The sequence below is a fragment of the Copidosoma floridanum genome, unplaced genomic scaffold (genome assembly GCF_036245765.1).
Source record: "Copidosoma floridanum isolate Cflo_tuat_1 unplaced genomic scaffold, Cflo_Japanese_pri ptg000001l, whole genome shotgun sequence".
Taxonomy (NCBI): domain Eukaryota; kingdom Metazoa; phylum Arthropoda; class Insecta; order Hymenoptera; family Encyrtidae; genus Copidosoma; species Copidosoma floridanum.
Window position 1 is genome coordinate 19,258,441 of NW_028321878.1, and position 27,416 is coordinate 19,285,856.

General features: G+C 35.8%; 4 protein-coding genes across 8 annotated transcripts in view; 2 read left to right on the forward strand and 2 right to left on the reverse strand.

Moving 5' to 3' along the window:
• Positions 1-12,336, reverse strand: part of LOC106643864 (protein PRRC1-B) — a 94,309-nt gene extending 81,973 nt beyond the window's left edge. The window contains exons 1-4 of one of the 3 annotated variants that reach the window (XM_089593962.1): positions 12,262-12,336; positions 11,698-11,962; positions 11,000-11,410; positions 10,298-10,400 (exon numbers count right to left, since the gene is read on the reverse strand). In XM_089593962.1, the coding sequence (XP_089450088.1) occupies positions 10,298-10,400; positions 11,000-11,410; positions 11,698-11,761 (578 nt within the window). In that variant the 5' untranslated portion in view covers positions 11,762-11,962; positions 12,262-12,336. The other 2 variants (XM_089593965.1, XM_089593955.1) reach the window with 2 other exon arrangements.
• A 976-nt stretch (positions 12,337-13,312) lies between these two features.
• On the reverse strand, positions 13,313-15,132 carry Nse4 (SMC5-SMC6 complex kleisin component Non-SMC element 1). 2 transcript variants are annotated; one of them, XM_014359156.3, is made up of 8 exons: positions 15,071-15,132; positions 14,828-14,966; positions 14,643-14,735; positions 14,434-14,564; positions 14,223-14,346; positions 13,867-14,157; positions 13,664-13,782; positions 13,313-13,580 (listed from the first exon to the last, which is right to left on the reverse strand). In XM_014359156.3, exons 1-8 carry the CDS (start codon positions 15,071-15,073, stop codon positions 13,509-13,511), a joined length of 972 nt encoding a protein of 323 aa, XP_014214642.2. In that variant the 5' UTR covers positions 15,074-15,132; the 3' UTR covers positions 13,313-13,508. The 2 variants fall into 2 exon arrangements, with proteins under 2 accessions (XP_014214642.2, XP_014214643.2); XM_014359157.2 differs by lacking the exon at positions 15,071-15,132 and having other exon boundaries at positions 14,828-15,053.
• Positions 15,133-16,600: 1,468 nt separating this feature from the next.
• Positions 16,601-22,279, forward strand: Snx1 (sorting nexin 1). Of its 2 annotated transcripts, XR_001339114.2 has the most exons (8): positions 16,601-16,755; positions 17,265-17,519; positions 17,588-17,834; positions 17,903-18,067; positions 18,129-18,250; positions 18,325-18,624; positions 18,818-19,365; positions 21,982-22,279. XR_001339114.2 is itself a non-coding variant. In XM_014359158.2 (7 exons), the coding sequence occupies exons 1-7, from the start codon at positions 16,642-16,644 to the stop codon at positions 19,163-19,165; spliced, it is 1,551 nt and encodes a 516-aa protein (XP_014214644.2). In that variant the 5' UTR covers positions 16,601-16,641; the 3' UTR covers positions 19,166-19,682. The 2 variants fall into 2 exon arrangements, 1 of the variants encoding a protein (XP_014214644.2); XM_014359158.2 differs by lacking the exon at positions 21,982-22,279 and having other exon boundaries at positions 18,818-19,682.
• Positions 22,280-25,053: 2,774 nt separating this feature from the next.
• Positions 25,054-27,283, forward strand: LOC106643872 (alpha-tocopherol transfer protein-like). Its single transcript, XM_089590455.1, has 3 exons — positions 25,054-25,348; positions 25,962-26,325; positions 26,828-27,283. The coding sequence occupies exons 1-3, from the start codon at positions 25,062-25,064 to the stop codon at positions 27,083-27,085; spliced, it is 909 nt and encodes a 302-aa protein (XP_089446581.1). The 5' UTR covers positions 25,054-25,061; the 3' UTR covers positions 27,086-27,283.
• The last annotated feature ends 133 nt before the right edge of the window (positions 27,284-27,416 follow it).

Below are 27,416 nucleotides of genomic sequence, written 5' to 3' on the forward strand. Positions count from 1 at the left end.
TACGAGATATTACATTATATAGTAGAATGGAAAACTAACCTTCATAAGAGTTTATGTTACAAGTGCATTTTCTAACTGATTCGTTTTCGAAAATTTGCCTGATAAAGGGACTTGAAATTTTGGGAGAAGATGCCTTATACCTTTATTACAAACCCTTCCAGTTTTACTGTAAGTTACGATAAACTATCACCTACAGGCTGAGATATGGCAACATGCTCGCGATCGTTATATACATATGATGTACACACACACACACTTGCATATGACCATATACTTGCGGCTGTTTTGTTGCCTTATGTTTGAGACATTCACGTATGCAGAAAAGTACATGACCATTGTTAAATGATTCACTACTGTCTATTTATACTGGTGACCCAACAGTTTCAAAAATGTATAAAATAGTATGAATTGTAAATTTTTTAACGGTATATTTCTCAGAATTTTCCTAGTTACTTAAGTAGCTCTTTTTGCTTGCATTCGAAAAGTCCCATTGTAACCTGCGTTCAAATTTTAAACTTGCAACTTTATTAAGTATCTCGAAAAGCAATGTGGAAGGAATATTTTTTTATAATTTATTCCAAATAGAAAAATTTAATCAATGACTTGCATTTTTTCCAAAGTAACTGAATTTAAAAAGTGATGGGTGATAGACTACTTTAAAGTAAATGGATTACGTGAAGAACTACCTTAAAGTGGTTTGCCAGGAAACTAAAGTATCACGAACTTAATGAAATTTTGAGAGGTTGTTATTGAAGTCTCAAAGTACTTACTCTCAAAATTTCATACCCCCTTAGCGTGTCAAATTTGGCGAAAAAGTGGTAGGAAAATCGTACTTACATGCTGGTCGAGAATAGAAAGGTTGTGGATTCCTACCGAATCCAATATAAATTGAACTTTATTTATAAGAAATGTTTGAGTTTGTTCAAGGATTTAAAGTAGGAAATAGGATTGAGTCGCACGATATGCCGCTAGAAGTATCAGTAGGGGGTGGGGTTATAGACGGCCAAGAAGCTAACGAAAGCAGAAAACAAAGAATTAGCAAAAAAGAGGTGTATACATGGATGGAGAAGAGTATTAAATTATACAAGGTAGGAACAGAAGAAAGTATAGGTGTTAGCACAGGAGGAATAGAGGAGTTGTGGAGAAAACTAAACGAGCATGTAATGGGTACCATGATTAAAAAAGAGTTAATTATCAGGGAAAAGAAATTAGGTCACAGGATTTGGTAGGACAGAGACTGAAAAATAAAAAGAGGAAGGCAAAAAGGCTGTTGAGTAGGTGGAAAAAGGGGTGGGTAGAAAAACAAGAATATTTTAAGGCCAGGAAAGAATGGAAAGAAATGTGCCGGGAAAAGGAAAGAGATTTGAAAAAAAGACAGGCCAAAGAGCTGAGAAACATTAAGTACGAGAGTGACGTTTGGAAATATCTCTATAAATTTAGAAAAAAAGGAAGAATGTTGTCAATCACATAAAATTAAACGCATGGGAAGAACATTTTAGGGAGCTTCTAGGAGGCAAAAGAGAGAAATGTGTAGTTTTATGGGAAAACGAGTTAATAGGGATGAAGAAGAGGGCATAAGTAACGCAGATGTAGATACGGCAATTAGGAATTTAAAAAGAAAAAAGGCAGCGGGGCACGATGGGATACCGAACAAAGCTTGGATCTACGCCGGGACAGGAGTTAAGGATGGGTTAAGGGGGTTACTAAATAAGGTATGAAGGGGGAAGGGGTTCCAGAAGCTTGGAAAACAGCGGTAGTAGTCCCCTTGTATAAAAAGGGGGACAGTAATGTCCCAAAAAAACTACAGAGGAATATCCTTGCTTCCTACGGATTATAAGTTGCATACAGAGATACTAAAAGTGAAGCTGTTAGCAGAAATGGAAGAAAAGAGGGTGCTACCGGAGAGGCAGGCGGGGTTTCGGAAAGGTAGATTGACTGTAGATAATATTTTCATTTTGAATCATATAGTGCAAAGGGAAGACTTGATAAGAGGGAAAGATAAAGTATTTGCACTGTTTGTAGACTTTAAAGCAGCATTTGACACGGTGAACAGGGAAAAACTGTGGGTAATATTGAGTAGAAGGGGATTGAGTAAAAATTTAATAAGTAGAATCGAAGAATTATACACTGAGATAAAGGTAAGGATTCAGGGTAACGAGGGGCTTTCGGGTGAATTTTGGACTTTAAAAGGTTTCAGACAGGGATGTCTGTTAAGCCCGGCTCTATTTTGCATCTAAATTCCCGAGTTAGAAAATGTATTAAAAAAAAAGGAACGTAGGAGGAATTTTGATTAATAAAGTAAGGGTGTGGCCGCTAGCATACGCAGATGACAGTGTTGTTGGCCTTGATTATCTAGTTAGGAGAACAATAAGTTACGGGGCCGAAATCTTTGGGTGGAGAGAGTGGAAAGTTTTGGAAAGAATTCAAATGGACTGCTATCGTTGAAAGAAACAGGTTTAGAAAAGCTATGCGTACATATTGGAAAAGTAGCAACAAGGTTTAATGAAAAAATGTTCAAGTAGGGGGAGGACAGGCTCACGAAACTGTGCTATAAGGAAGCGTATGAAAACGAGACAGGAGGGATGTTAAAAAAGGAAAGGAATATATTTCTTAACAATCTAGGGTATAGTGAAAAATAATTAGAGATATGGAGAAGTCAAGGCATATTAGTAGAGGATAGGATAAGAGAGTGTATGAGTGATATAAGCAATCAGGTAACGGAAGCTAAAATTAAAATCTCAAAGTACAACCCTAGGTATAAGGATATTATGGGGATTGGAAGGGAGGAGTATTTAAGCAAGCAAATCAGGGGGATTCGAATAAGTCATGTGACAAAAGCCAGATGTGGGAATCTGGATGGAGGAAATAGGTATTGGTTAGAAAAGGATAAAAGGCTATGCAAATTGTGTAATTGTAAAGAAGGAAGTTTGAAACATTTAATAAAGGAATGTAGAATTGTAAAGGAAAACAAGGTATGTAACCTAATGAACGGAGAGCTAGATGTACAAAAAATGGTAAAGGAGGTTGCTCGTGTAAAATTGCAAAAATGTGGGGTAGATTAAGTCATTTGTATGAGAAAAAAGGGCCGAAAACTATAACAAGCGCTGGATGAATATTCATATGTATGTAGTAGCAAGTAATATAGATGGAGTATTGAAAGTTATTGTATAAGAAGTGAAAAGATTGTAGAATTAGTAAACAAAATTGGGACTGTGATTTAAATTACTTTCTGTCAAGAACGTAAAGTATAAATAATATGTAAATTATGTAAAGGTAGAAAACCTTAGGATTAAGGAAATGCTACAATTTCGTTTGTATTGACCACTATACTGAGTCCGTTTTCTGGACCTAATTGGTTAAAAACTAATAAATAAATAAATGTTATATTTAATTACACTCACAGCAGTAAAAAAAAAATAAATAACAGACTTATAGCTAAGATCACAAGATTTTTTCTCGTAATCAATAAATAGGGAGTTAGCGTAGCTTTTGTTCGGATATTGAACGGAAAAGGATCATGGTTTTATTGTGAATATGGATGCCATGTATATAGATATACAGATGAGGCTATTACATATAACAGACGTTATACAAAGACTGATGCGTACTGCAATGAGAAACAGTGTTGGCAAAGAGGGTCTTCGCATACCCCCACCACCTTTGGAACTTTCTGTTGGAAAAGTTCCGAAGCCAATCAGAGCAGAGCTACAGCAGGAGTGTAGGGGAGGACTTTTTTCTCCTATGAATAATAACGCAAGCGCCTATCCCCATACAAACCAGGGCGCTTACTGGTCTCTTTGATTATTGATAAAATAAATATAATAAAACAAGCAACAATCACCCCACAATTTGGGGCGCTTACTGGTCGCTTTAATTATTCATAATAAATAAAATAATTACACAAGCGCCAATCCCCACACAACCCAGGGCCCTTACTGGCTGCCTAAATTATTGATGAAATAAATATAATAACACAAGCGCCAATCTCCACACAACCCAGGGCACGTACAGGCTGCTTTGATTATTTATAAAAAATAAAATAACGCAAGCGCCTATCCTCACACAACCCGGGGCACTTACTAGCTGCTTTAATTATTTGTGATTAATAAAATAATAACGCAAGCGCGTATCCCCACACAACCTGGGGTGGTTACTGGTCGCTTTGGTTGTTTATAATTATGGGATTTGTGCTTGCGTTATTATTTTACCTAATATGAATAATCAAGGCAACCAGTAAACACCCCAGGTTGTGTGGGGATTAGCACTTATGTTATTATTTTATGTATTATAAATAATGAAAGCAGCCAGTAAGCGCCCTGGGTTATGTGGGGATAGGCGCTTGCGTTATTATTCATAGGAGAAAGAAGTCCTCCCCTACACTCCTGCTGTAGCTCTGCTCTGATTGGCTTCGGAACTTTTTCAACGGAAAGTTCCGATAGCAGTGGGGGTATGCGAAGATCCTCTCTGGGGCCGTACCATATAACTTTTTTTAGCTTCGCGGGCCTATGTTATAACATAGGCCGATGTACAGAAAAATAGTTATATGGTACGGCCCCTGCCAACACTGTTGAGAAAGCGCCAAGTCGTGATACTAAGTACTATCATGAACGAACCCGCTGGCGAACAACCTTAAGGTGGTTCTTCACGATGGTGCCGTATCAAAGCGACACGGGACCCTAGTGGTTTTCTAATTTTCGATTAGCGTATTATTTGCAACATAAAATATGTTGTACTGGCACTTGACTTTAATATCATTGCATTTACATATAAATAAACGAGCTAATAAAGTCAGAGTAAGAGTTGTAAAAAAAATTTTTTTTGACGCAAGGTTCTGAAAATTGCACGTACGCTCCTACTCAAGCAGACGTTGACACCGATTTTTGCATGTATAACTGCATATGCATGTATTCGCTCCGTGCATCAGGTTGGAGGGGATAAAAAAAACGACTGCAGCGCTGTAGGTGAGCAAAGTTGGCGAACCCGTACCCCCATGAATCGTACAGTAAGCGTTGTCTTATGTGAGAAAAGATATTATTTCATTTAAAGTAATTAGTTGAGAAATCGAAGGCGGAAAAAAAATGTTATTTAGCCAAACCGGGTCTATAATACGGATAAATAATTTTGCTAGGCACTTCAAATCGCCCGAAATTTTAAATAATGGGTTATTAAATATCATCTGTCATATAGTACACAACACACATACTTATCTGTAATGTTGTATACGTGAGAGCAAGAACTCCAAGCAGTCGACTTAGGCTGCCGCTAGCTATATAATCTGAATCAGTGTTTACGAATACAAAGTAACGAAATGCGTACGAGACAGTGTTGCGTTGTTAATTGCAACAAGAAAGAAAAGCAGGGGGTGGTGCTGTATAAATTCCCAAGTAGACCCTATGAAACAAAACAGAAGGAGCTATGGATTAGGGCAGTTAGGAGACAAAAGTTCATACCTAACCTACGGAATTTTTTTGATTATTATTATTAATTATAAGTAAAATTATCATGAAAATTTTACAGTCCTGATGGCAGTTTGTGTATATGTTACCATAACCTACATTTGTCAAGCATAGGCAATAATGTACTTACAGATAATTCTACTTTGTATGGATTTAAGCTGACAGATGTTTGTCTCACAACATAGCAATTGATCAGATGACCGACTCCTTTATTTACATATTCCTGTACGTAGGCAACGTGCCCACTCTCTACTAATTTTTTAGCTTTTTTCAGCGTTTCATTATTAAAAACTATGTTGCAACTTATACTTCTAGAGCCTGTTTGGATAATCATATCCATTTTTTAGGGTGCTGATATTTACGCGATAGCAGTATGTACGTCTTATTCAATAAATAATACTTTCTCCTATAAGCGACAGTGTTACGATTTAATCATACGGGGGTACGGTATTGCGCGATTCTGACACCGAGGGCGGCGCTGCGTGTCATGCTCGGAGCGAATATATACAATCGTCGAGCGTCGTGCGTTGTGCGTCGTCTGCCGCACAAACGTAACCCCTTCACTTTTGTTTTTATTGTCCGATGCATCCGAAATATTGATATGCTTCTTGTTATGATTACCTTATGTACGTTTTTAACACAAAAATAAACTCTAATTTTCATTTTCAATAAATATTAATCATAAAATAATTTTACTGATTGTCTTATTGCCATATTAGTAAGTGAGTCATTTTAAATTTGCGCGCGCGGTCCGAGCGTCTGCTCGTTTACACGGCAGACATTTCGCTCTCGCTGATCAATAACTGATTACGTTTACGATTAAATATCGTATACTATTTTCCTGATTAGCCCAAACTTTTGTCATATTATTAGAAAGCTGAAAAGTTCTTCTTTCACTACAAACTTTTTCTATTACGATCTTAAGTCTACTTTACGAGATATTACATGATATCGTAGTATGGAAAAGTAACTTACATAAGAATACATGTTAAAAGTGTATTTTTTGACTGACTTGTTTTCAAAAATTTGCCTGATAAAGGGACTTGAAATTTTAAGAGAAGATGCCTTATAACTTTAATAACAATCCCTCAAAGTTTCCCTGTAAGTTTAAGTAAATGGGTTAGGTGAAGAACCACCTTAAAGCGCGCGCCTCGAGTACACCCAAGTGTAAGTGTTTCTTTCCAGGCAGTGACCCTAAATGGCAACACCGCATATTGTTTCCTCTTGATCGACCAGAGATGGTGTCAGTGTCTGTAGGGTGTGGGGACCCTCACTACCACATGGTCACTACTGCTCTCCGTCTTTCTCCAACCATCCGCTAGGTGTCCAACCATTGAAGTTAACCTACTCGCAAGTGCCCGGATTTTTATGTTGGTTAATATATAAGGGCGTTTAAGATTGAGCTAGGGTATCCCCACCGATATAGGTGTCTAAGGCAGAGAGCACGTCATCAGCCTTACTGATGAGTCTTGGCGTGCTCCCGGGACGAAACATCAAATAATCTTTTCTCTCTTATCATGGCATCACTTGATGGGTAACCAACTTTTTGCCATAAAAGCAGCAATAAAGAGAGAAGGTTGAAGGTTGAAGGTTTTTATTTATGACCTTAGGGTAAAACCCCATCTGGCCTATCAGGATTGTACAAAAGTTAACGAAAAGCATGATGCAGTAAAAAATTGCTCTCGTAACATACGATGCAGTCACTATAGGTGAAAATTAACAAATATATAAATACAAGTTCAGCAAATCAAACAAAGGTAAGGTCAAAAAAGCGGGTAATATAGACTAAACTGTAAAAATAAACAAGAAATAAAGTAATACTAAGTTCACAAGATATCGTATAAGCAGCTTACAGGTACCCACACGGTAACAGCGGTGCTAAGGCTAAGTCAGGTTTGAGAGGCGGGTAAATATTATCATAATCATATCAAGTTTGCCACGGGAAAGGGTATATTGTGAGGGAAGAGAAAAACATAATAACTATTAAGCAGTAGGCAGACCCTCCTCCACGACTCGGACCTCCCAGTCGTGTATATCAAACTCCAACAGCCTATCAAAAAGCAAAGTCCTGAAAGCAGTGAGCGACAAATCAAAGGAAAAGGGCGCAAGCGAATTCAGCAGGTATGATGCCTGTACATGAAATGAATCTCTGAGTGCCTGTGTGCGCTGGTTCGGTTGTTCGGTATTTGCAAGGGGGGCAAAGCTCGACGGGTAGGCACTCGGGTTAACGGACGATACTCAGTTAGCGAAAAAAGCGAGAACAGGTAGTCAGGGCATTGATGTTTGATGGTTTTGAACGCAAGTAGGCCCATAGAAAGTTGTCGCCTTCTAGCCACCGATAGCCATTGAAGTTTGAGCCTATGCGGGGTAACGTGCGCTCTTCTAGGGAGACCACCAACAACAAAGCGCACACAGGCATTGAGCGCTCTCTGGAGCTTTAAGTTCCTCGTTGCGTCTAGAACTGTATACACCGCGCAGGCATAATCAAGGTGAGGAAACACCAGGCTTTCAACCAACAGCTTACGAACGGGAGGGGTCAATGCATGCCTATAGAATTTGAGGGACCTAAGGGAGAGAGAGAGAGAGAGAGAGTAGAGAGTGTATATAGCATCTGCGTCGTCTGCTAGTGTTTTTGTTTGTAGCACACTGGAGTCATGGCAATTGTCAATGTTGGTTACATTCACACATTGAAAAGTGATGACACTCTACGTCTACTGAGAAAAAAAGCAATACTGTATAGCTACTGCCAGGTAGATGTGCTTCTCCATTGAAAGCTTCATTTCGTGTAGATTATCAAGAGCTATCGGTTTTAACAATCTGTTATCATTGCTTAAAAGGTAGATAGCAAATACTATCTAGCTTATTGCTAGAATAGAACTTTTTGTCAGATAAGTAACAATTATTATTTATTTTTAAGAATTATACCCTGGCAGCTAGATACTTTAGGTGTGTATGTTTTTTTCAGAATTAACTATCTGTAAGATAGATATATAACTGCAGCTATTTTGTGTTGCAAGGCATGCATGTATTATATTCAATTTTCAGAGAGATCGACAAGTTATTTTTGCAATTTATGCCTTGATCGCCGCATGATCGCTCTCCCCTAACTGCACTCTCTACATTTTCTCTTTAAGGGAGTTAGGTATCGTGATATTTCTATAGAATTATTTTTTTTAAGCCGTAACTTAGACCAACAGATAGAAAATGAAAAGTTTAATGCCATTTGCGACAAGATTAGAATTTATATCTTTTACTTTAAAACCAACTACCAAAAAATAGACCCTCCACACAAAAAAAAATTCAGCCGCAACTTTGCCAGTTGATTTTTTACACTAATTTATGACAAAAACCAAAGTTGCGGTAATTTTTTGATTGAATAAACTAATTAATTTTTTGGTTGATTTAGTAAGCGGGGAAATTAATCGCTAATCGTATTTATAATCCTCGTCTACGATTATAAATGATGAATTTTTAGATAAGATTAGCGTTAGATGAGCGGTCATTTCACCTCCTTTATTTAACCCAAAAACTACCGCAACTTTGGTTAAATTATAAATCGTTAAAAACTAACTGGCAAAGTTGCGGCTGGATTTGCTTTTGAGTAGGGAACCATTTTTTTGAAGGACAATTTTCGATTAAGATAAATTCTAATCTTGCCGCAAATAGCACTTTGACGGTGGATCTTTTTTTTTCACCTGTTGGTCCAAGCTGCGGCTGGATCATAGAATTGACCACATGGCACTACTTAAATACCCACATAACTCTCCACCAGAATGTAATATGACAAAAATATTTTGGATCTCCCCGAATCATGAGGTTTTTTTATTTCAGTGAGAGTTACGGTTGGTTTCAATTTTTGACCACCCTCAGGCCTTTGCTTTTGGTATATTTCGCATGCAGGCAACACGTTAGCTACCTACTTAGGCAGACTCGTATTTTATAGCTGAACAAAATTTACAGCAAATATTAAAGTTCAATAAGACATTGTTTATGTAAATATTTTGATTGTTTTTGTAGTGTTAGTAGCATGAGCAGCAACAAATAGATAAAAAATGATGTGTATGAAAACTCAAGTGTTTTACTTGGGGCATTATTTTTACGTTTAGACGTTTCTCCAACCTCAGTAAGAAAAATATACTTTTTAACTTGAAGCACATTCAACTAGGGCAAGAAAAAGGAGTCTTGCACAGCTGGTGCCGGCCCTAGTGACATGCTGCACCAATTATAGAAAATACTATTATAGATTAAAGGTTAAAATGTAGAAGTTTAAGAATATCACATTTATGATGCCTAAAATTGTTGAGACTTTTCTGAGTTTGGTAACAGTAAAATCACTTGCACTGGCACAAAAATACTCTAAGCTTTGCCAGAAAGGGGGGAAGAGTATACACACAAAAAGAGCAAGAAGGACAATCTCTAACGGAATATTAGAAGTTATGTATTCTGAATCTTTATTTTTGTTCCTCGCAGAGATGATTTCTTTAGATTTTTTGCAGACTTCTTACAACATCGATTAACTTGTTATCCGTCGAAAATTCATCAACTCAATTTTTAAATAATTCCTATCAAATTAAGAATCTACAACTTTATTTGTGATAAAAACCTTCTTCTAATAGAAGTAAAGAAAATTTGTTACTAAACTAAAAATTTAGAAAAAAATATTTAACTTAAACCAATACTTGAGATACATGGGTAGGTAAATATGTCATACTAAAATAATAATTACATAGCTTTTTCCGTACTTTTCAAAATAACTACAATATACTATTTCTTTTATCTTGTAGAAGAAAAGAGGATTGTTTTTACTTATCAATAATCAAAGTATATGTGATTGCACTTACTTAACAGTAGCATTCCCAAAAACGTTCTGAAAAGCCTCACGAACAGGAGATACTGTCACATCTTTGTCAGAAGCCACAATGATCTCAATATCTCCTCCGGAATCTAAAACGTAGAATTCTAAAAATGCACGGAAATACCAGTGGGAATCAAATAACATATTTTTTATTGGATCAGAACTTTTGATGATCTGTATACTACAATTGAACCCATGAAAGTAAATTTTGGGGTTATCATCTTTCGTGACTCAAATGAATTTTTCACTGTATTGTTACTGAACAAGTTTCATAAACTCGAGAATCATTCAGTCTTAATACATTTCATATTATTAAATACAATAATAAACTAATCATCAAAGTTAATGACGTTTTCGACACTTAAACTTGTAACACTTTAGCATTTCCAGTAGCAAAGTTTAAGTTCAAACTCTAAAAATAAGACATGATTTGTAAACCAGTTTTGGATGCTAAAATTAGACGTGAGAATAAGCTCCACGTGTTGGAAAGATTGGGTGTGCTTTTTTTGGAATAGCTGTAAAATGCTTTTTGTATCAATAAAACAAAATGAAAGTGAAGATAAGAGCCGGATTTTAAATGTAAATTTAAAAAGTTACAATACTATAAATTTTTAGAGAGATAAACACGACAATGAGTCATGTGCCAAAACTACGAGGAAGACAAAAAAAAGTCACAAAATATACTCACAAATAAACTCACGCATTTGTGGATCCAATGTTGTGATCATGGAGTTGACGCTGCTTTTGGCCTTTTCGGCTACCTTGCTGAGAACACTGCTATTCGCAACGGTATCTTTCACCCACGAGAACAGACTGCCGGCCAGAGCCCCTGTATCCATGGTAGGACTGTCGGGTGCTATCAACACCACTGGCCCCTTGTCTGTAGGAGAGTCTACGGCCTTTGGCTCTGCTGTCTGGACACCTTGGGGTAACTGTAGACTCGGTGGCTTGACTGCCTCTGGTGTAGTAGATGACACATTTTGTGCTGAACTCGTTACAAAGGTAGGAAGTGCGCTTGGTGGTGCAACGTTGGATAACAGATTGCCTGTGCTAACTGGTGCAGATAGTACTGGCCCAGGAGCCGTTGCATTTGAGGCATCTGAAAATATATATAAATGCAATGTCAACTCATATGCAAGATCTGCACATGTGAGAGGCTGTAAGGCCTGAAATAACGAAAGCTTCAATATTACAAGTACTTGCAGTAAGGTAAATAATAAAAACACACCTGGCGCTGATTAGCATTGGCGATTGATCATACTCTTTGTTTAGGTATATGAATTACAGGTTATTTTTTAAAAATTGGGGGATATACGAGAGTTGTGTATCAGTAGGTACATTGAGAAAATTGAATAATTAAGACTATAAGTGGAAATAAAACCTTACCGCAGTCCTCCAGCTTCTTGTCGACGAACTCGAAGCTAGACTCGCCGTTCGACTCGTCGGTCATTGTTAGACTTCTGGTTGTGTTGTAGTTGTAGGATGCAGCTTAAAGCTTGTGACCTCGTGTTAATATAAATATAAAAATCAGTTGGTCCTGCCAGGACGCCCGGGTCTGTCGGACAAAGTACAGCTCGTGCAAACCGTCACGACACACTGCACCAGATTAGATCTGAATCTGTAATCTGGACACACACTGGCTCTGCAAACGCTGAAACGCAGAAACGCTGCGGTAAGTACAATGGTCGTGCGGTGCATATACGCAACGTGAGCATGAGCGCAGCCTCTCCCGATCAGAAATCTATTGAGGTTCTCTGAGGTCCCTTAAGAGTCTGTGCAGGCAACCTCACGAGGACCGAGGACCTACACTGAGGGTGTAAGACGGGGTGTCACACTGTGTCAGGTGAACGGTAAGTAAAAGTATACAAGAATCTATAGCCTTAACCTAACCTATTCAGTAATTATAACAGAAACAGGTTGGCAGAGAATATAATATAAAGATTCGTTCACCTTACAATCCAGGGACGGTCGGGGACGGTGTGAGCGAGTCGGAGACGAAAGTGAACAAGTGCTCTTCTCCGATCGTCCGCGATCGTCCCTGACCGTACGCGATGCGCAGTTGTACACGTTAGGTTAGATTAATGCTGTATGTAAACAATAGTTTGTAAATAAAGAAGTGCAAATACAAACAAGTTTGTTTACTTTTTGCATTAATCTAACCTAACGTGTACAACTGCGCATCGCGTACGGTCAGGGACGATCAGGGACGATCGGAGAAGAGCACTTGTCACTTGTTCACTTTCGTCTCCGACTCGCTCACACCGTCCCCGACCGTCCCTGGATTGTAAGGTGAACGAATCTAGTGTAATCCAATACATTACGGGACAACGGGACACGGGTTTTACTCGGGCAGTAGCGCGCAGTTTACTATCCTTTCTGTGCTAAGGAGAAAATTTAAATCTACCTTACCTCAGCTAATTGCTGGATGATGTTTATATTCAGATTCAACGATGATGGGCACCCATTGGCTCAAGTTTATAAACGAATCTTTTATTTAGCCAGTAAAAAGAGAAGAGACGAAAAAAAAGTACATAATGTTAGACATACTGTTATTAACACCTTACTTTCCATTAAAAACGAATGATATGAGTTTGTTTGTTTCAAAACGTGTTACGTGGATAATAAAGCGAAGTTCGCCGCGAACGGCGAAGCGAACAAGCGAAGATATAAATATAATTTATATCATATAAAATATAAGTCATATAGGGACACCCTTAAGGTGCGAATAGACACAGCGTAAAATATTTTTGAGACGACGGGTTCCATGTGAAATCCGGTTTTTTAGCGCGCTCTGAAAGTTGCAGAGTTCTGTTTTAGTCTAACAACTACGTATGTATCCGACTGTATTAACATTTATTTCCCATCAGGATAGTTCTACTACATTCAGTATAAGATGTTTATTTTGTTGATGAGTTTTTGATAAATAAACAACAAAAAAGTTTATAAAATATAGAATGTTTGGTAAATCAACATGTATTAATCTTTATTTTTCCACATTTTTTTATAACTTAGTTTTCGTTACATAATTTTAAAAGGAACTTTCACTATATGATAAAAAGTAAAAAAGATTTTTTATCTTTTTAGTGCAATTTTTTACAAGTTCCGAGTTCGCAGTCTTATAAAACTATCAAGTTAAAAAATCGATGATAACAATGATTAAATTAAAAATTGATAGGAGTCTTCATGCGCTCAACCAATCATTTACTGATTTCATTTCTGATTTTGATGTCAATCATTGGCTGGTCTATCTGATAAGCTTCAACTAAAGCCTAAAAACGTTTAAAAAAAGGAATATAATTTAATAGAAAGAAAAATAATTTTGCAGTTAAAATGTGCAATTAGTTCCACTTACTTTCCACTGTTTCATAGTTAAAGACATGACATTTTGAATGTTATTTGTATTTTTATTACTTTTTGCCACTGACGCTTCATCTTTGTTTGATTTCTGAATTTGAGGGATTCCATCTTCATCTGAAAATTATAGTTTTGCAACTTAAATACTAAGTACCCTCATACAACGGCTTGAACGTAATAATAAATGGAGATAAGTATTACCTGTAGTAAATTTAACAAGACCATCACGAACTAAAAAGGAAACATGCAGTATATTTTCAACGGTTTTGCCGAAACTAGTTGGATGAAGAACTAGAGTGAAAAAGTCCAGAGACTTCTTATAATTTTTTTGGTAATTTCGAATTATTAGAAATATTTCATGAACAATTTGTTCAACACTATCCTCAACTTTTTCCAATGCAATGACATTTTCTGGTCTTTTAGTTGGAGCTTGAGCTTCTCTGGTAACCTTCCGTCGGACTATTTCTTTTTTTGGGATGGGCCTTAGAGTACCTAAAGCAAAACACAATGTATGCATAACATTTTTTTTACAGATTCAATGAGATTATTTTAATTACCCAAGACTATAGACAATTTAGGCGTTCTGTTAAAGTACTTCATTACTGTTTTTCCTAAGAGAGTCCAATCAGGTAGATCTGAGTCTGTAGACACAGAGTCAGGTAACCTGCACAAGTAACCTTTCTAAACCATAAAAAATGTGTCAAGTATTAAAATTAGTCTATGATCAGTAGTCCAATACATGACTTGAGTATCAATTTATGTACTTGCCATATTATCTGCAAATTCAACAGGATCATAACTACTTATGTTTTTGGACAGCGAGTAGGTGCACTTTTTTAAAACATTTGATGAAATGGTCATAATTTCGGAGTCCAAAAGAACTTCTCCTTGATCCTTAACTACAAGCACGAGAAAAAATGTTCTTTGGCATATTATTCTCAAGCCAGCAAGCATTGCTCTTTAAAAGTTTAGCTTACTTTTTTCCTCCAAACTTCCTTCTTGACTGATCGTGTCAACTTCATTGACAATCTCTTCCAAGTTTTCTAGGGTTCTGGTGTTGACGTTGGTTTCTATAAAAAAAATTACATTTTGATACACGATTAACTTGTAATCTGGTAAATGCCAAAGGTAATGTTATTACAAGTATCGGTAAACCACTTACGAAGGGCTTGGGCATTGATATATTTATTCCTCAACACTTCCTTCCTCATTTGTGGCGATCGATATATACTTTCTTGTGTATTATGAGAGTTGTTGGACGCAAGAGACGAATGAGCCGCTTGGGAAGGCATTTTTGTAAACTATCAAACGAACAAACAAACAAGAATATCAATTACCACGTTAGCTGTCAGATTTTAAAAATTGTTTATATATTGTATAGGTTGTAACGGAAACGGATACACACCATTACGATACGAAAATACTATAGGTGCGTTCAAAAAAAAAAAAAATAGGGGATCAGGACCATAGCGGTCCGCGCCTAGCTCTGAGGAGAGCTTACCTATACCCTATACACAAGCTTTTGAACGTTAGGGCCTTTTTGCACTCAAATACAAAGGGAACAAAAGCAAGGAATAAAAAAATAACGGGAATAAGTGGAATAGTGTATTGATCTACTTACTATGATTTTTTGAAAATATCAGGAGCCGTACCACATAACTTTTTTTAGCTTCGCGGGCCTATGTTATAGCATAGGCTGATGTACAGAAAAATAGTTACATGGTACAGCCCCAGGCTGACGGCTCCGACTGATATTTTCTAAAAAGTATACTTTATAACACATCAAAACGTTATTCCTCTTATTCTGTGTGGCTTTCCCGAGGTAATTATACATAAGAACTCCGTCATCGATTTCCCAGTGGAGTGGTACTCCGTAACTACTATGTATTATTTGTAACTAAATTGTAAAAATGGCCGAAACAGGTTTGTCGCTTCTACCGAAAAAGAGCTGTCATTTTGGCAAAAAAACGTTCTATACGAAAAAGATGCGGAATTTCAAAACAAACAAAATGAGCCCTGGTGGACCGAAATCGGCCTTGCCGTTTTTTAGCGAATTGCGAATAAGTGCGAATTTCACCCTGTTTTTCGGTAGTTCGTAACTGGTGTTCTAATTAATATTTTGACTTCAAATTTTAACAGAACATAGGTGTGGCCTAAATCGATAGTGCACCCAAGAGCCTTGGGCCAAGCCAGCGCCACCGCTGGTACTTACTTTGCGAAAAAACATTTTTTTTCAATATATTTTTAGGATACTTACGAAAAAAGTTAAGGATACGAAAATTTAACCACTGTTAGATTAATATCTTATTTAGAGGAAACATTTTGAAAAATGGGTCTAACAACTTTTTTAGAGCCATTTTTCATAAGGACATTTTTTTTTGTTTATTTGACGGTTTGCAAAAAGTTTGCATCCGAAATTTTATAGGGTTTTAAAGAATCCCAAAACCCACGTTCTGTAAAAATTCTAAGTCAAAATTTTAATTAGAACGCCAGTCACGAACTACCGAAAAACAGGGCAAAATTGGTACTTTTTGGCAATTTGCGGAAAAACGGTAAAGCTAGTGTAGGTCCACCAAGGCCCATTTTTTCGTCTTGAAAAAGCGCATTTTTTCATACCGAACGTTTTTTGTCCGAATTAAGTATAGCTTTTCCGGTAGAAACGAAAAACCTGTTTTGGCCATTTTTACCATTTTTTTGGACCTATTGCTGATTTTTTCTTTGGTCCGAAATTGCTTACGTTTATACTGTCGGGCTCGAAATCTGTAAAAAGTAATTTTTTTTTCATCAAATAGGGGTAGTTTTTATCTAGTTTTCTCTCACAATGCCAAACTACCAAACTCAAGTGTGACTCAAGGGGGGCATGAACGAACCCAGAATCTCCCCGAGAATCAACTTGAACAAACCTACTGTGTGAGAATGAGCTGTTGAGAGAATTGTAAATTTGTGTGATAAATACTCCGTGACAGATTGGCAAAGATGGCTGACAGCAGAAAGGAGGACACGGCGACGATGTTCGACGACGATGAGCCCAAACACAACGTTGATCTCGACGACGATGACGACAGTGATGTCTTCACATCGGCCCTCCAGGTGATTGTTTTCGTTCGTGCGGGTCTTTTACTTCTACTATCGCTCTGTTACACTTAAAATCACTGTCTACTCTGCAGGTTATCTACGTTCTCATCTCATCCCATTGGCAAAACATATTCCCTTTTATTCATTATATTTTTGTTAGTTTAGCGCCTTTTAATATCTGTACAATTTTCTTCTAACTTTACCCATCCATTTGGATGTTGAGAACAAAGTTTTTGCACAAAAGATGTTTACTCCTCCACAAAATAGTACATGTATCCGCCCCTTTTCAGTGGGTACTAGACAGATGCAATCTTTACATATGTAACTCTTTACAGCTTATTTATGGAACTAATGGAAATTAAATTGTTAGGCTTAGTGTTTGCATTGTTTGAAAAAACTTTACTCTATAAACATATGAAGAATATTGGTTGTACAATAGTATCAATGTAATTGAAAACATTAACTTTTGCTATTGAATTCGTAACGGTGGATTTGACTGTTTGATGAACTTGATTCACTTTTAGGATCATCACATGCAAGGGAATAATTCCTCATACAATGGCGAATCGACCATGCAAGCAGAACTACCCAAGTTATCGTTGCGAGATGCTATACAGGACAACTCTCTCTCGACTCTTTCAAGTCCTGCCGCACCATCTGGTCCACTTAGTCCACCCTTGGATCCAACAGGAACTGACATAGGTGATTTACATGATGTTCCCATTAATGACGATGGAGATATATCCACAAACATTCACAAATCTCAATCAATGGAAGAGGTACATATTCTTTTTCTCTTATTTTTATCCCACTTACAATGGATAGTATACAAGATGACATTTTTTAGGTGCCAACAGAATCTTCTGATTTATTTGTGGAAATAACTGTGACATCTCCTCAAAAAATGGGTGATGGCATGGGATCGTACGTTGCGTACAGAGTTGAGACAAAAACTAATATTCAGCTATTTAAAAAGAGAAATTTCAGCGTAAACAGACGTTTCAGTGATTTTCTCGGTTTGCATGATAAACTCACGGAAAAATACTTACGCAGTGGTAGAATTATACCTCCAGCTCCTGAAAAAAGTGTCATAGGTGGGACTAAGTTTTTTTCAGGATTTATTCCAAAAAAAAAAAATCCTTAAGTTGCATAATATTTACAGGCACAACAAAAGTGAAAATGTCGGGAGAAATGAGCCAAGAGCAAAATTCTGGTTCCTCAGAGTTCCTGGAAAGACGCAGAGCTGCATTAGAGCGATTTTTAAATAGGGTTGCCTGTCACCCTGTATTCTGTGTGGATCCCGATTTTCGAGAATTTCTTGAAGCAGGTCAGTTGATTAGGATGATTCTGTAGAAGCACTCACGTATAATTTTAATTGATTATTACAGATATGGAACTGCCTAAGGCAACTAATACTTCTGCCTTGAGTGGTGCTGGTGTTATGCGGTTGTTTAACAAAGTTGGAGAAACTGTGAATAAAATAACGTATAAAATGGACGAGAGTGACACGGTAACCAAGATAAATTGTACTGTATATTTTCTTGCAAAGGCAATTTTATGCATTTTATGTATTTGTTGGTCTAGTGGTTCGAAGAAACTGTGAACCACATTGACAGCCTTGACACTCAGCTGCGTGGCTTGCACGCAGCAGTAGAAACATTGACGAATCAAAGAAGAGAACTAGCTATGCATACAGGGGCTACAGCTCGATCGATCGCCGTCTTGGGACACGGTGAATCTGAAGCTTCTCTCGGCAGAGCCTTAGCACAGCTGGCGGAGACCTTCGAGAAGGTCGAAGTCGTTAGGAAGGCTCAGGGAAACAGCGATTTATATCAGTTCGGAGAAATGATTCGTGATTACGTGGCCCTCATTGGAGCCATCAAGGTGATTATTTCATTCAAAATGATTTAGCAACAATGTAAAACTTTTCTTCAAAGTTTTATCATCGATTTCGCTGCAACATTACAATAAGATTTACTTATTTTTCTATTTGATTATCATAATCAACCTATTTAACAAGTGTGAAAATCAATGCGATAGGGTGGTATAAAAGTCAAGGAATATTGTCAATTTCCAGGATGTTTTTCACGAGCGAGTCAAGGTCTTTCAAAATTGGCAGCACGCGCAGCAAGTGCTGAACAAAAAGCGCGAACAGAAGGCGCGACTCGAGCAGACGGGACGGACGGATAAGACGAGCCAGGCAGCGACCGAAGTTATCGAGTGGGAGGCAAAGGTTGAGCGGGGTCAAGAGGAGTTTGATAACATATCCAAGATGATCAGGACGGAGGTCGAGCGTTTTGAGATCGTGCGGATACAAGACTTCAAGAAGCAGCTGGTTCAGTACCTTGAGGCTATGCTGCAGCATCAAAACCAACTGGTCAAGCACTGGGAAAGCTTCTTGCCGGAAGCCAAGTCCGTTGCGTGAGCTCAGACTGTCAGCAACGTGCCATGGATCTATTTTTCGCTCTGTGTGTGAGCTACATAGGGAACAGTACAGCACCAGACGTAATACTAGAGTGAAGCTTGTCTGGGCTTTGAGCTCGTCGTGCTTCTTCTCACCGCCAACATAATCATCATGTCAGAGGCATTTATTCAACTATCCAAATATTGTCTATAGTATCTAGCGTAAGTCTGGAACGATACTGAAATCTTAAGATTTTTCCACTTTATGATCGTATCTCTTTCAAGAGGTCTGATTTTTTGTACTTTTTAATATTTATGCAATCTTGCAATGGCATTTTTTTAAATTTGCATCGAATTATATTCAATGCTGCAAATTATTCATCATAGAATTAGTTTCGAAAGTGCATTTGAGTAGCTAGTTTCTAGATCTTTTACCTCAATTCCGTTATTTCAATAAATAAAATAAATTATATCCCAACATACCAAAAAGATGTGTGTATTTAGCACATAGGTTTTTTCAGCTTTAGTTAAAAAACTATTGGGTAAAAAAAATTGATAAATTTTTTTATATAAATCAAATAAGTATCACTACCAGGATGTATATAAATATCAAATATTTCAAATGCATCAAAATTAACTGAAAACGACTTTGAATACATACAAATGTTTTATACAACACCCACTAGCATTAAATTATCATTTTTTTTACTAAAACTTTTAGTACTTTCTATCATTCCAATCAATGTTTGATTGTCGTTTGTGATAAATATGTTGTCTGGGTACAAAGTTTCAAATGCTTTGGTATTGTTCCAGTGATGCTTTAACTCAAAACAATTCGAGCTTAAAAGCATTGTTATTGCTATTATTATTATTATTATTATTATTTTATTTACTATGATTACTGTTGATTGTGAATCAACGAATTTCCCAGTGTTGTGTGCCATGCTGAGCACTACACCTACGTACCGTGACAAACGCTTAACTATTATGTATCTTAGACGATTTTTTTACTATTAAAGAAATATGCTTGAATATGAAGAATCATGGCAATAATCGAGTTTACATTTATACTATGGTTATTATATTTTTATAATAATTATTATTATTATTTTTTTTAATAATACTATTGCTATCTGCTATTATTCTTAGTAATAGCACACACACACACACACACACATATATATATATATATATATATATATTTTATTATTGTATCATAAGAGAAACTAGATACTGTTATTAGACAATAAAGATGAAATTTGTCAAAACCAAGCTGAGGAAATATCAATTCCCACATCTTCATTTTCAAGAATAACGTGTTTGTTGTGAATTTGTACAAAAGCAGGTCCAGAATTTACTAAAATAAACCAGTGTATGATGCAAGTTGGATCACTAAAGTAATGCAAGTTCATTTCCGTCATTGTAGATTGTCTTTTGAGTTGAAAAAAAAAAAAAAAAAAAAAAATGCATACCAAATGCACTGTAATGTTACAAGCCAAATAGAGACTGTTGGATGCAAACGCTACAAAAAATCCCACGTCCCAAGTAAATCCATGCACTTACGCGAGACAAATGACGAAACGCGAATCATTTGTTGTTATACACTCGCGAGTTTACGTTTGCCCCGAACATGCAAACAATCGCGCGTGTCATTTGCATTACCCTGCAGGAAAATGTACGTGTACGTATACTCACATTATGTACGTCCAGTTTTATTTTTTCGCGTCGCCGGCAACGTGTCATTAACTCGCGTTACATGAGCGCCAGGTCTTATCCTCATCTCTGTTTTTTTGTCTGAGTATTTTTGCGCTTCGTAATGCTTATTAAGTAAAAACGAAATGGAAAATCTTGAATAACACTCGTCACATCGATGACAAGATTTTTTGTGTTTATCGAAACATTTGCTTGTTATTGTTCGTGGATGGCGAATAATTTTTGTTTATTTTGCAAAATAATTGGCCTTTATCGATTAAAATTGATTATTAATCTTCATCAATGCCGTAGATTCAGCGTCCCTGTTGCATCAAAATTATGTTGTTGAATTTTATAGTCAATCAACGTACTTTGTGACAATTTTCGTCCAAGATTTCAGTGAATTTAAAAGAGAATAATTAATCGAAAATATTCATGAATACCAGCAAACGACCAAAAATGTTTTTCATCCAGTGAATCATATTAGAGAGCTAGATTTACTTAAATAAAATTCAAACACTTTTTCCGAAAAACAACAAATTAATAATATCGGCAAATGATTATTTTTAATTTTAGTTTAATTCTTCAACTTGCACGTCCACTGTTATACCGATATTATTGAAAAGACGTTTTTCAATTTTTCCCCCATTATCTTTTTTTTCTTTATTTCCGACTCAAAATATTAGGAACATGCTATAACGTATGAAAAATAAACTGTATCGACCAGAAAAAATCACATGACGTACACTAAATTACAAAATACTAGTTAATAGGATTATTGATTTTATGGATCCTTACACCGAAAAAAAAAAAAAAAAATACGACAGAAATTCCAGTAAAAATTACCATTCCGCACAGTAAATCGGAGGCAAGCTGAAAAAAGGAGTAAAAATTATTGATTTAACAGTTAAAATTATGGTTAGAACAGTAAACCTCAAAAGGTTCGGTTAATAAATTTTACTTAACCGCATAGTAAAATGGTAATTTTTGCTAGAATTTCTCTATAATTTTAATTATTTTTTTCTCTCCGATCCCAAACATCACATAAAATATTAATCTTTTGGTTTGAAATGGTGATTCGTGGCAGAGCTCGTGTATACACGGTACCATAATTCACTGTACCCTTGATTAATTTTTCCCGTGCAGTTTTAGGTACTTCAAAGATGTACTTACATCTTCACGTTCAAACTGTCCGATACACACTTTTCTTCCTTCGGCGTACATAAGTGACATTATAGCACTAAAAAACTATGAGGAGAAACTAAATAAGACGTACTTCGGATAATTGTCGCGACGCTAATGATTAATTCATGAGTACAAGAAGAGATCATACTCGTCGTATTGGATGCAATTTTACCGAACGGTTTTTGTAACAAACGCAGCACTGAAGTGCAGTATTTATCGAGCACTTCCGCAGCAGAGACGATCAAAGTGTCGGTGTGGTATACAGGTAAAATGTAACTTATCTTATATTTCTTCAACAACGTTTTTAACCAAATAGATAAGATTTTTTTTTTTTTGTATCCATTCAACTCATCAACAAACAAGAGATCTTTACGTCACGTAACGTATAAACAAATTGATTAAAATTTTGAGCCATTACTCGTTATTTTTCAAATAACTTAACTTTCGATTCATTGCGGTATGATAGTTGAAAATATTTTACCACCTGTGGTTTACGTAATAAACCTTACGTAATGAATTTTAGCTCCATTGTTGGAATCCTTATGAATTTCATCACGGTTTTCATAATTTTAATTTTTGTGATTGTCTTATGGTAAAATTTCCACAAATGTCCATGTCGATACCGAATGAAGTAGTTTTTTTTCATCTGAAGATGTTCAGCTATTGATACATTACATACGGCAACTATGCGTATAATGACACTGTTTTATTATGTTATGCCCAGATTTCGTTAAATAAGTGAAGATGGTGATAGATACGAAAATGGTAAAATTTCCGCAACTCATGTAAGTAGTTGCGTATTTTTATACCACGCGATAGTGCAACAACGGGGAGAGGGGGTCCACCGATTTGGATAATTCCCCAAATATTCCATAAAGCAAATATTAAATACGAAGGACTTAAAAAGACGTATACTCGTGTCAATATTATTTCTACAGTGATTAAAAATAGTTCTGTACTATTATTTGAATCGCGCAGAAAAAGTTAGATCAATAACAATTTTTTTGCTACTTCATTTATCATGAAAACATGATTTTATTTATTCACAACCAAGCTCATACAAGATACCTTGCAAGTGTTGGTGGCGAAACCATCTAAATGTTAATTCAGAAATACAGTTATAGTTCATCGTTCAAGTTCGTGTTGTGAGTTATAATGAGTTTAAAAAAATAGTTGAAGGGTGAAACAAACAGAAAATGTGAAAATACTGGTAAATTAAAAAAAAAACTTCATCAAATATATCAAGTGGATACAGCAAGTAAAAGTAAAGAATACATGATAGTGCCAATATTTTATTTGAATTAAGTGTAGAATGACTCAAATATTCAGTGAAAATTCCAACATGAATGAATACGTTTAGCACATGGGCTGGTGGTTTAAACACTAATCGGGGACGATTATTGGTATTCTCGTTTGCAATTCGCATTAAATTGACCATTTCCCAAGCAGAGATTATCTTTGTGATTAACTAATAATAAGTAATGAAAACCAATCGTAGGAAATAATGAAGTCCAGATTTGAGACCCAGAGTAAAATATAGTTAATGTCATTATCACAAACGGAAATAATTTTTCGTTTGAATAAAAATCATTTTATTCAATTAATAATTGGTAATAACTATTTTAAGGAATAAGTTAACAATACAAAGAAAATAATAAAGCGTGGATTTAAGACAACTGATAAAACTTATGACCCATAATTATCTGTCACAAGTTATTATTAAACTTGTTTAATACTTATTATTGATGTAAATAATTTACTGTCATTTTTTTTAATGGAAAGACATAATTTTTTTTTTTTTAATTCCATTTCTACAAAAAAATCTATGATAGTAATTTTCAGAAGGATAAATGTTGTTATAGTCTCAAGTCTGGACTTTGATATTTGTTATTATAAGTTTTTATTTACTACCGTTTTTATAAATCCTCTCTTAAAAGATTGATTGTCACGTGACTGAAGCCTTTTTATTCGTTCTGTAATTGGAGGGGACTAACGAAGAGAGCGTGAATTCGAAAATAAGTTTAAAATATTTGAAATAATCATAATTTTGTAACGTAAAATAAGTAAATCATTGATATTATTGAATTTAAATAGATCAAATTGTTTACTGGGAAAAATAATTTTAAATATCCATTTTGTTAAATCGAAGTAATAAGTGAAATAAAAAATTAGTCTAAGTTACAATTATTTGGAGATAGATACTATTTGATTTGTTTGTACTCTTAAATTCAATTGTTATATTAAGAGTTAGTGTATTACTTAACAAAGCTAAGATCTTGAAGTGTTTGTTATGGTATCTTGAATGAAAATTGTTGATACAGTTATTAGTTTGAAGAATGGATCCACATAATACATAGCAAAAAAAATTGCCAGAAAAGTACTGTGAAATTATAGTTGTGAAAATTGGGAGATGTTGCGAGGCAAGCCAGATGAATATTTCATACTTTTCTTCTGATTTTCTCCTAAGTTAGGTCGTTGACCCTTTATTTTTTTAAATTTTAATAGATTCTTTGTAAAAAAATACACAAGAACTATTTTTAATTTTTGCGGTTAATTAAAGATATAGTCGATTTTGTGACTACTGTCCATAAGAATAGGTGTTAATTAAATGGATGAATTTTCAATAGCGATTTGCGAAAAAATTAAGTTGTTGACCCCAGTGTTTTCTTATCGCAAATGAATTTGGCATACTTTATTTACATGATTCTAGAATTTCAGAGGTTTTGATTAAGCCGATAAAAATCGCCTAAGCCACCTCAAGTATTAAAGTGTATGACAAAAAAGGCTAAATGAAACTAAAAAACATTAGGCATACGGACAAAAATATTTATCTATCACTATTTAAAAATTCGAGTATTTGATCCTCGAGTAAATGGTAGCGCAGTTGACGAGACTTCGTACGTTAGGCATGTTGATGAGAATGGTTCACTAACACATATAATAAAATGAAAAAAATTGAGTGTGGACAAGCATATTAATAAAACTAATACGTCATGATTTTTAAAGAAAACGTAAAAATTTTAATTTTTATAGTCCGAAACATGGAGTCATTAAAGAGAGTTCCAATTAAAGAAGAATTTAAGAAAAATCCAGAATTAAAGGAGGAAGATCTGCAACACTTAAAGGAATGGTACCAAAAACAGCCTCATTTTCCGAAGTACATCGATGAAAATGACCTGATTTTGTTTCTTCATAGTAATTATTATCGTCTGGAGCCAACAAAAACCACTATAGAGAATTATCTAACAACTAGGACGCACACCCCAGAATTTTTTTCAAATAGAGATCCTTTGGGTTCAAAAGAATTACGAAAAATAATGAGTACAGTGTAAGTTTTTCAAAAATCAGATAATTCATATAAGTAGTAGACTTTTTTCTTACCAAAGTTTTGGAATATGTTAAAATACAAATTATGAATTGTTATTCATGATTAATATTAAAAATCTCATCATATTGAAAACTATTTGTGATCAATAAAATACTCAGTGAAATGGCTGGCAAATTAATTAAAATACATTTATTTCGGGTTCTTTGTCAGCTTCCCACGAGTATTCACTTTGAGCGCAATTCCGAAATCGCGCCCCCACTGGGCACTTTGAGAACGATTGGTCGTGATTAGAAAAGGACAGTACTATGAACTGATTTCCATTTGCTATTGTAGGAGAAGCGACAGTTAAAGGTTGGCTACCTGGTGAATGGAGCTGGAAGCTCGATTTCATAATAATTACCTTTTTAATCACGAATCACGAATCACGACTCACGACTCACGACCAATCGTTCTCTAAGTGCCCAGAGGGAGCGCGATTTCGAAATTGCGCTCAAAGCGAATAACGGTCAAGAACTTAATGCAATTTAAGTAACATAGGTTCCACCATACAGCAGCATGTTCTAGAATTTGTTAGATTGTATATCATTGTTTAAATTTCTCTGCACTTTTTCAGGGCGATATTGCCGTTAGAGAAACGAACACCAGAAGGTTATGGGGTTATGTACAGCCGCCTAATTAATCTGGAACCCGATCGCTTCCTGTTCAACGAAGGTTTGCGTTTGTATGCCATGATCTGTGAGTTGTGGTTGTACCAGGAGGGTACTATTCCGGGCCACGTGTTCGTCATCGACGTCCAAGGGGTGCAAATGACTCATGCGCTTCGAATAACACCGCTAGCTTTGAAAAAATGGCTTTATTACATTCAAGAGGCAATACCACTTAGACTCAAGGCCATGCACTTTCTCAACACGACACCGGTCATGGATTTCATACTGGGACTCATGAAACCCTTTTTGAAAAAGGAACTTATGGAAGTGGTGAGTTGAACCGTATTACGTATTCCGTTATTTTGTTATTTTTAACACGATAGTTACTAATTTTTCGGTACTGATCTCAAACGAGATTATATTATTGATGCCCTGGACGAGTTATATTTGAAATTTGACATCCAACAATTAATTTTAACATTACACTCTGGACTTTCGATCTAATACCTAATTTTTTCTAGATTGTTTACAAAAATATGTGGTTTATTAAAAAATATCTCAATAGAGTATTTTAAATAATTTCGAGTTTTATGTTTTGTGTCCCAAATTTTTGAAATAGTGCATTTCATACTAGAGAACTAAGAAATAAAATTTTCTATCCGATGATTTCACGGTTAATACTTTTTGTACATGTGTAAGCTCATACGGCTTGTACAGACATATTGCTTATAAAAACACATCCTTACAGCGTAAAAAAAAGAAAAAAAAAATTTCTCCTGTTTTTACTTAAGATTTAACATTGGCTGCAATTAACTATGTCCATACATTTCAGTTGTATCTACACCAAAACACTGAAAGTTTATCGAAGCACGTACCCATTGATATGCTGCCGAATGAGACGGGCGGTAAGGCCGGATTAATAAAGAATCTCTACGCTAAGGTTCTCAAGGATGTTGAAGATCATCGGGAGTATTTTATTGAAGAGGAGTCGGTGATGCGTGTCGATGAGTCAAAGCGACCTGGCAAGCCAAAGTCTGCCAGTGATGTATTTGGTGTTGAAGGAAGCTTTAAAAAGCTCGATATTGATTGAAATGGAACCGTCTGCACTTTCAGTCGATAAATTATGCCAGGTTATCTTTTACTGCTGTTTTATTGCACTTATAATTTACATATTACTCTATCATGAGAGTTTAACGTACCGTATGTGATAAAAATAAGTTAGTTTTTCTGGCGTTACGGCCATAGATTGAAACATAATATATATAACATATTGAATAAATATTTTTTTGGAGAATGCTTTTCTGTGTTTTTTTCCGTAATCACCCGCCTTTTCCCAAGTTAACGAGTCCTTCGTGCGGCCCCCTTGCAAAGTTCCCCTCCTGTAGACGACTCAATCATCCGTCCTATTGGGTACTATTTAC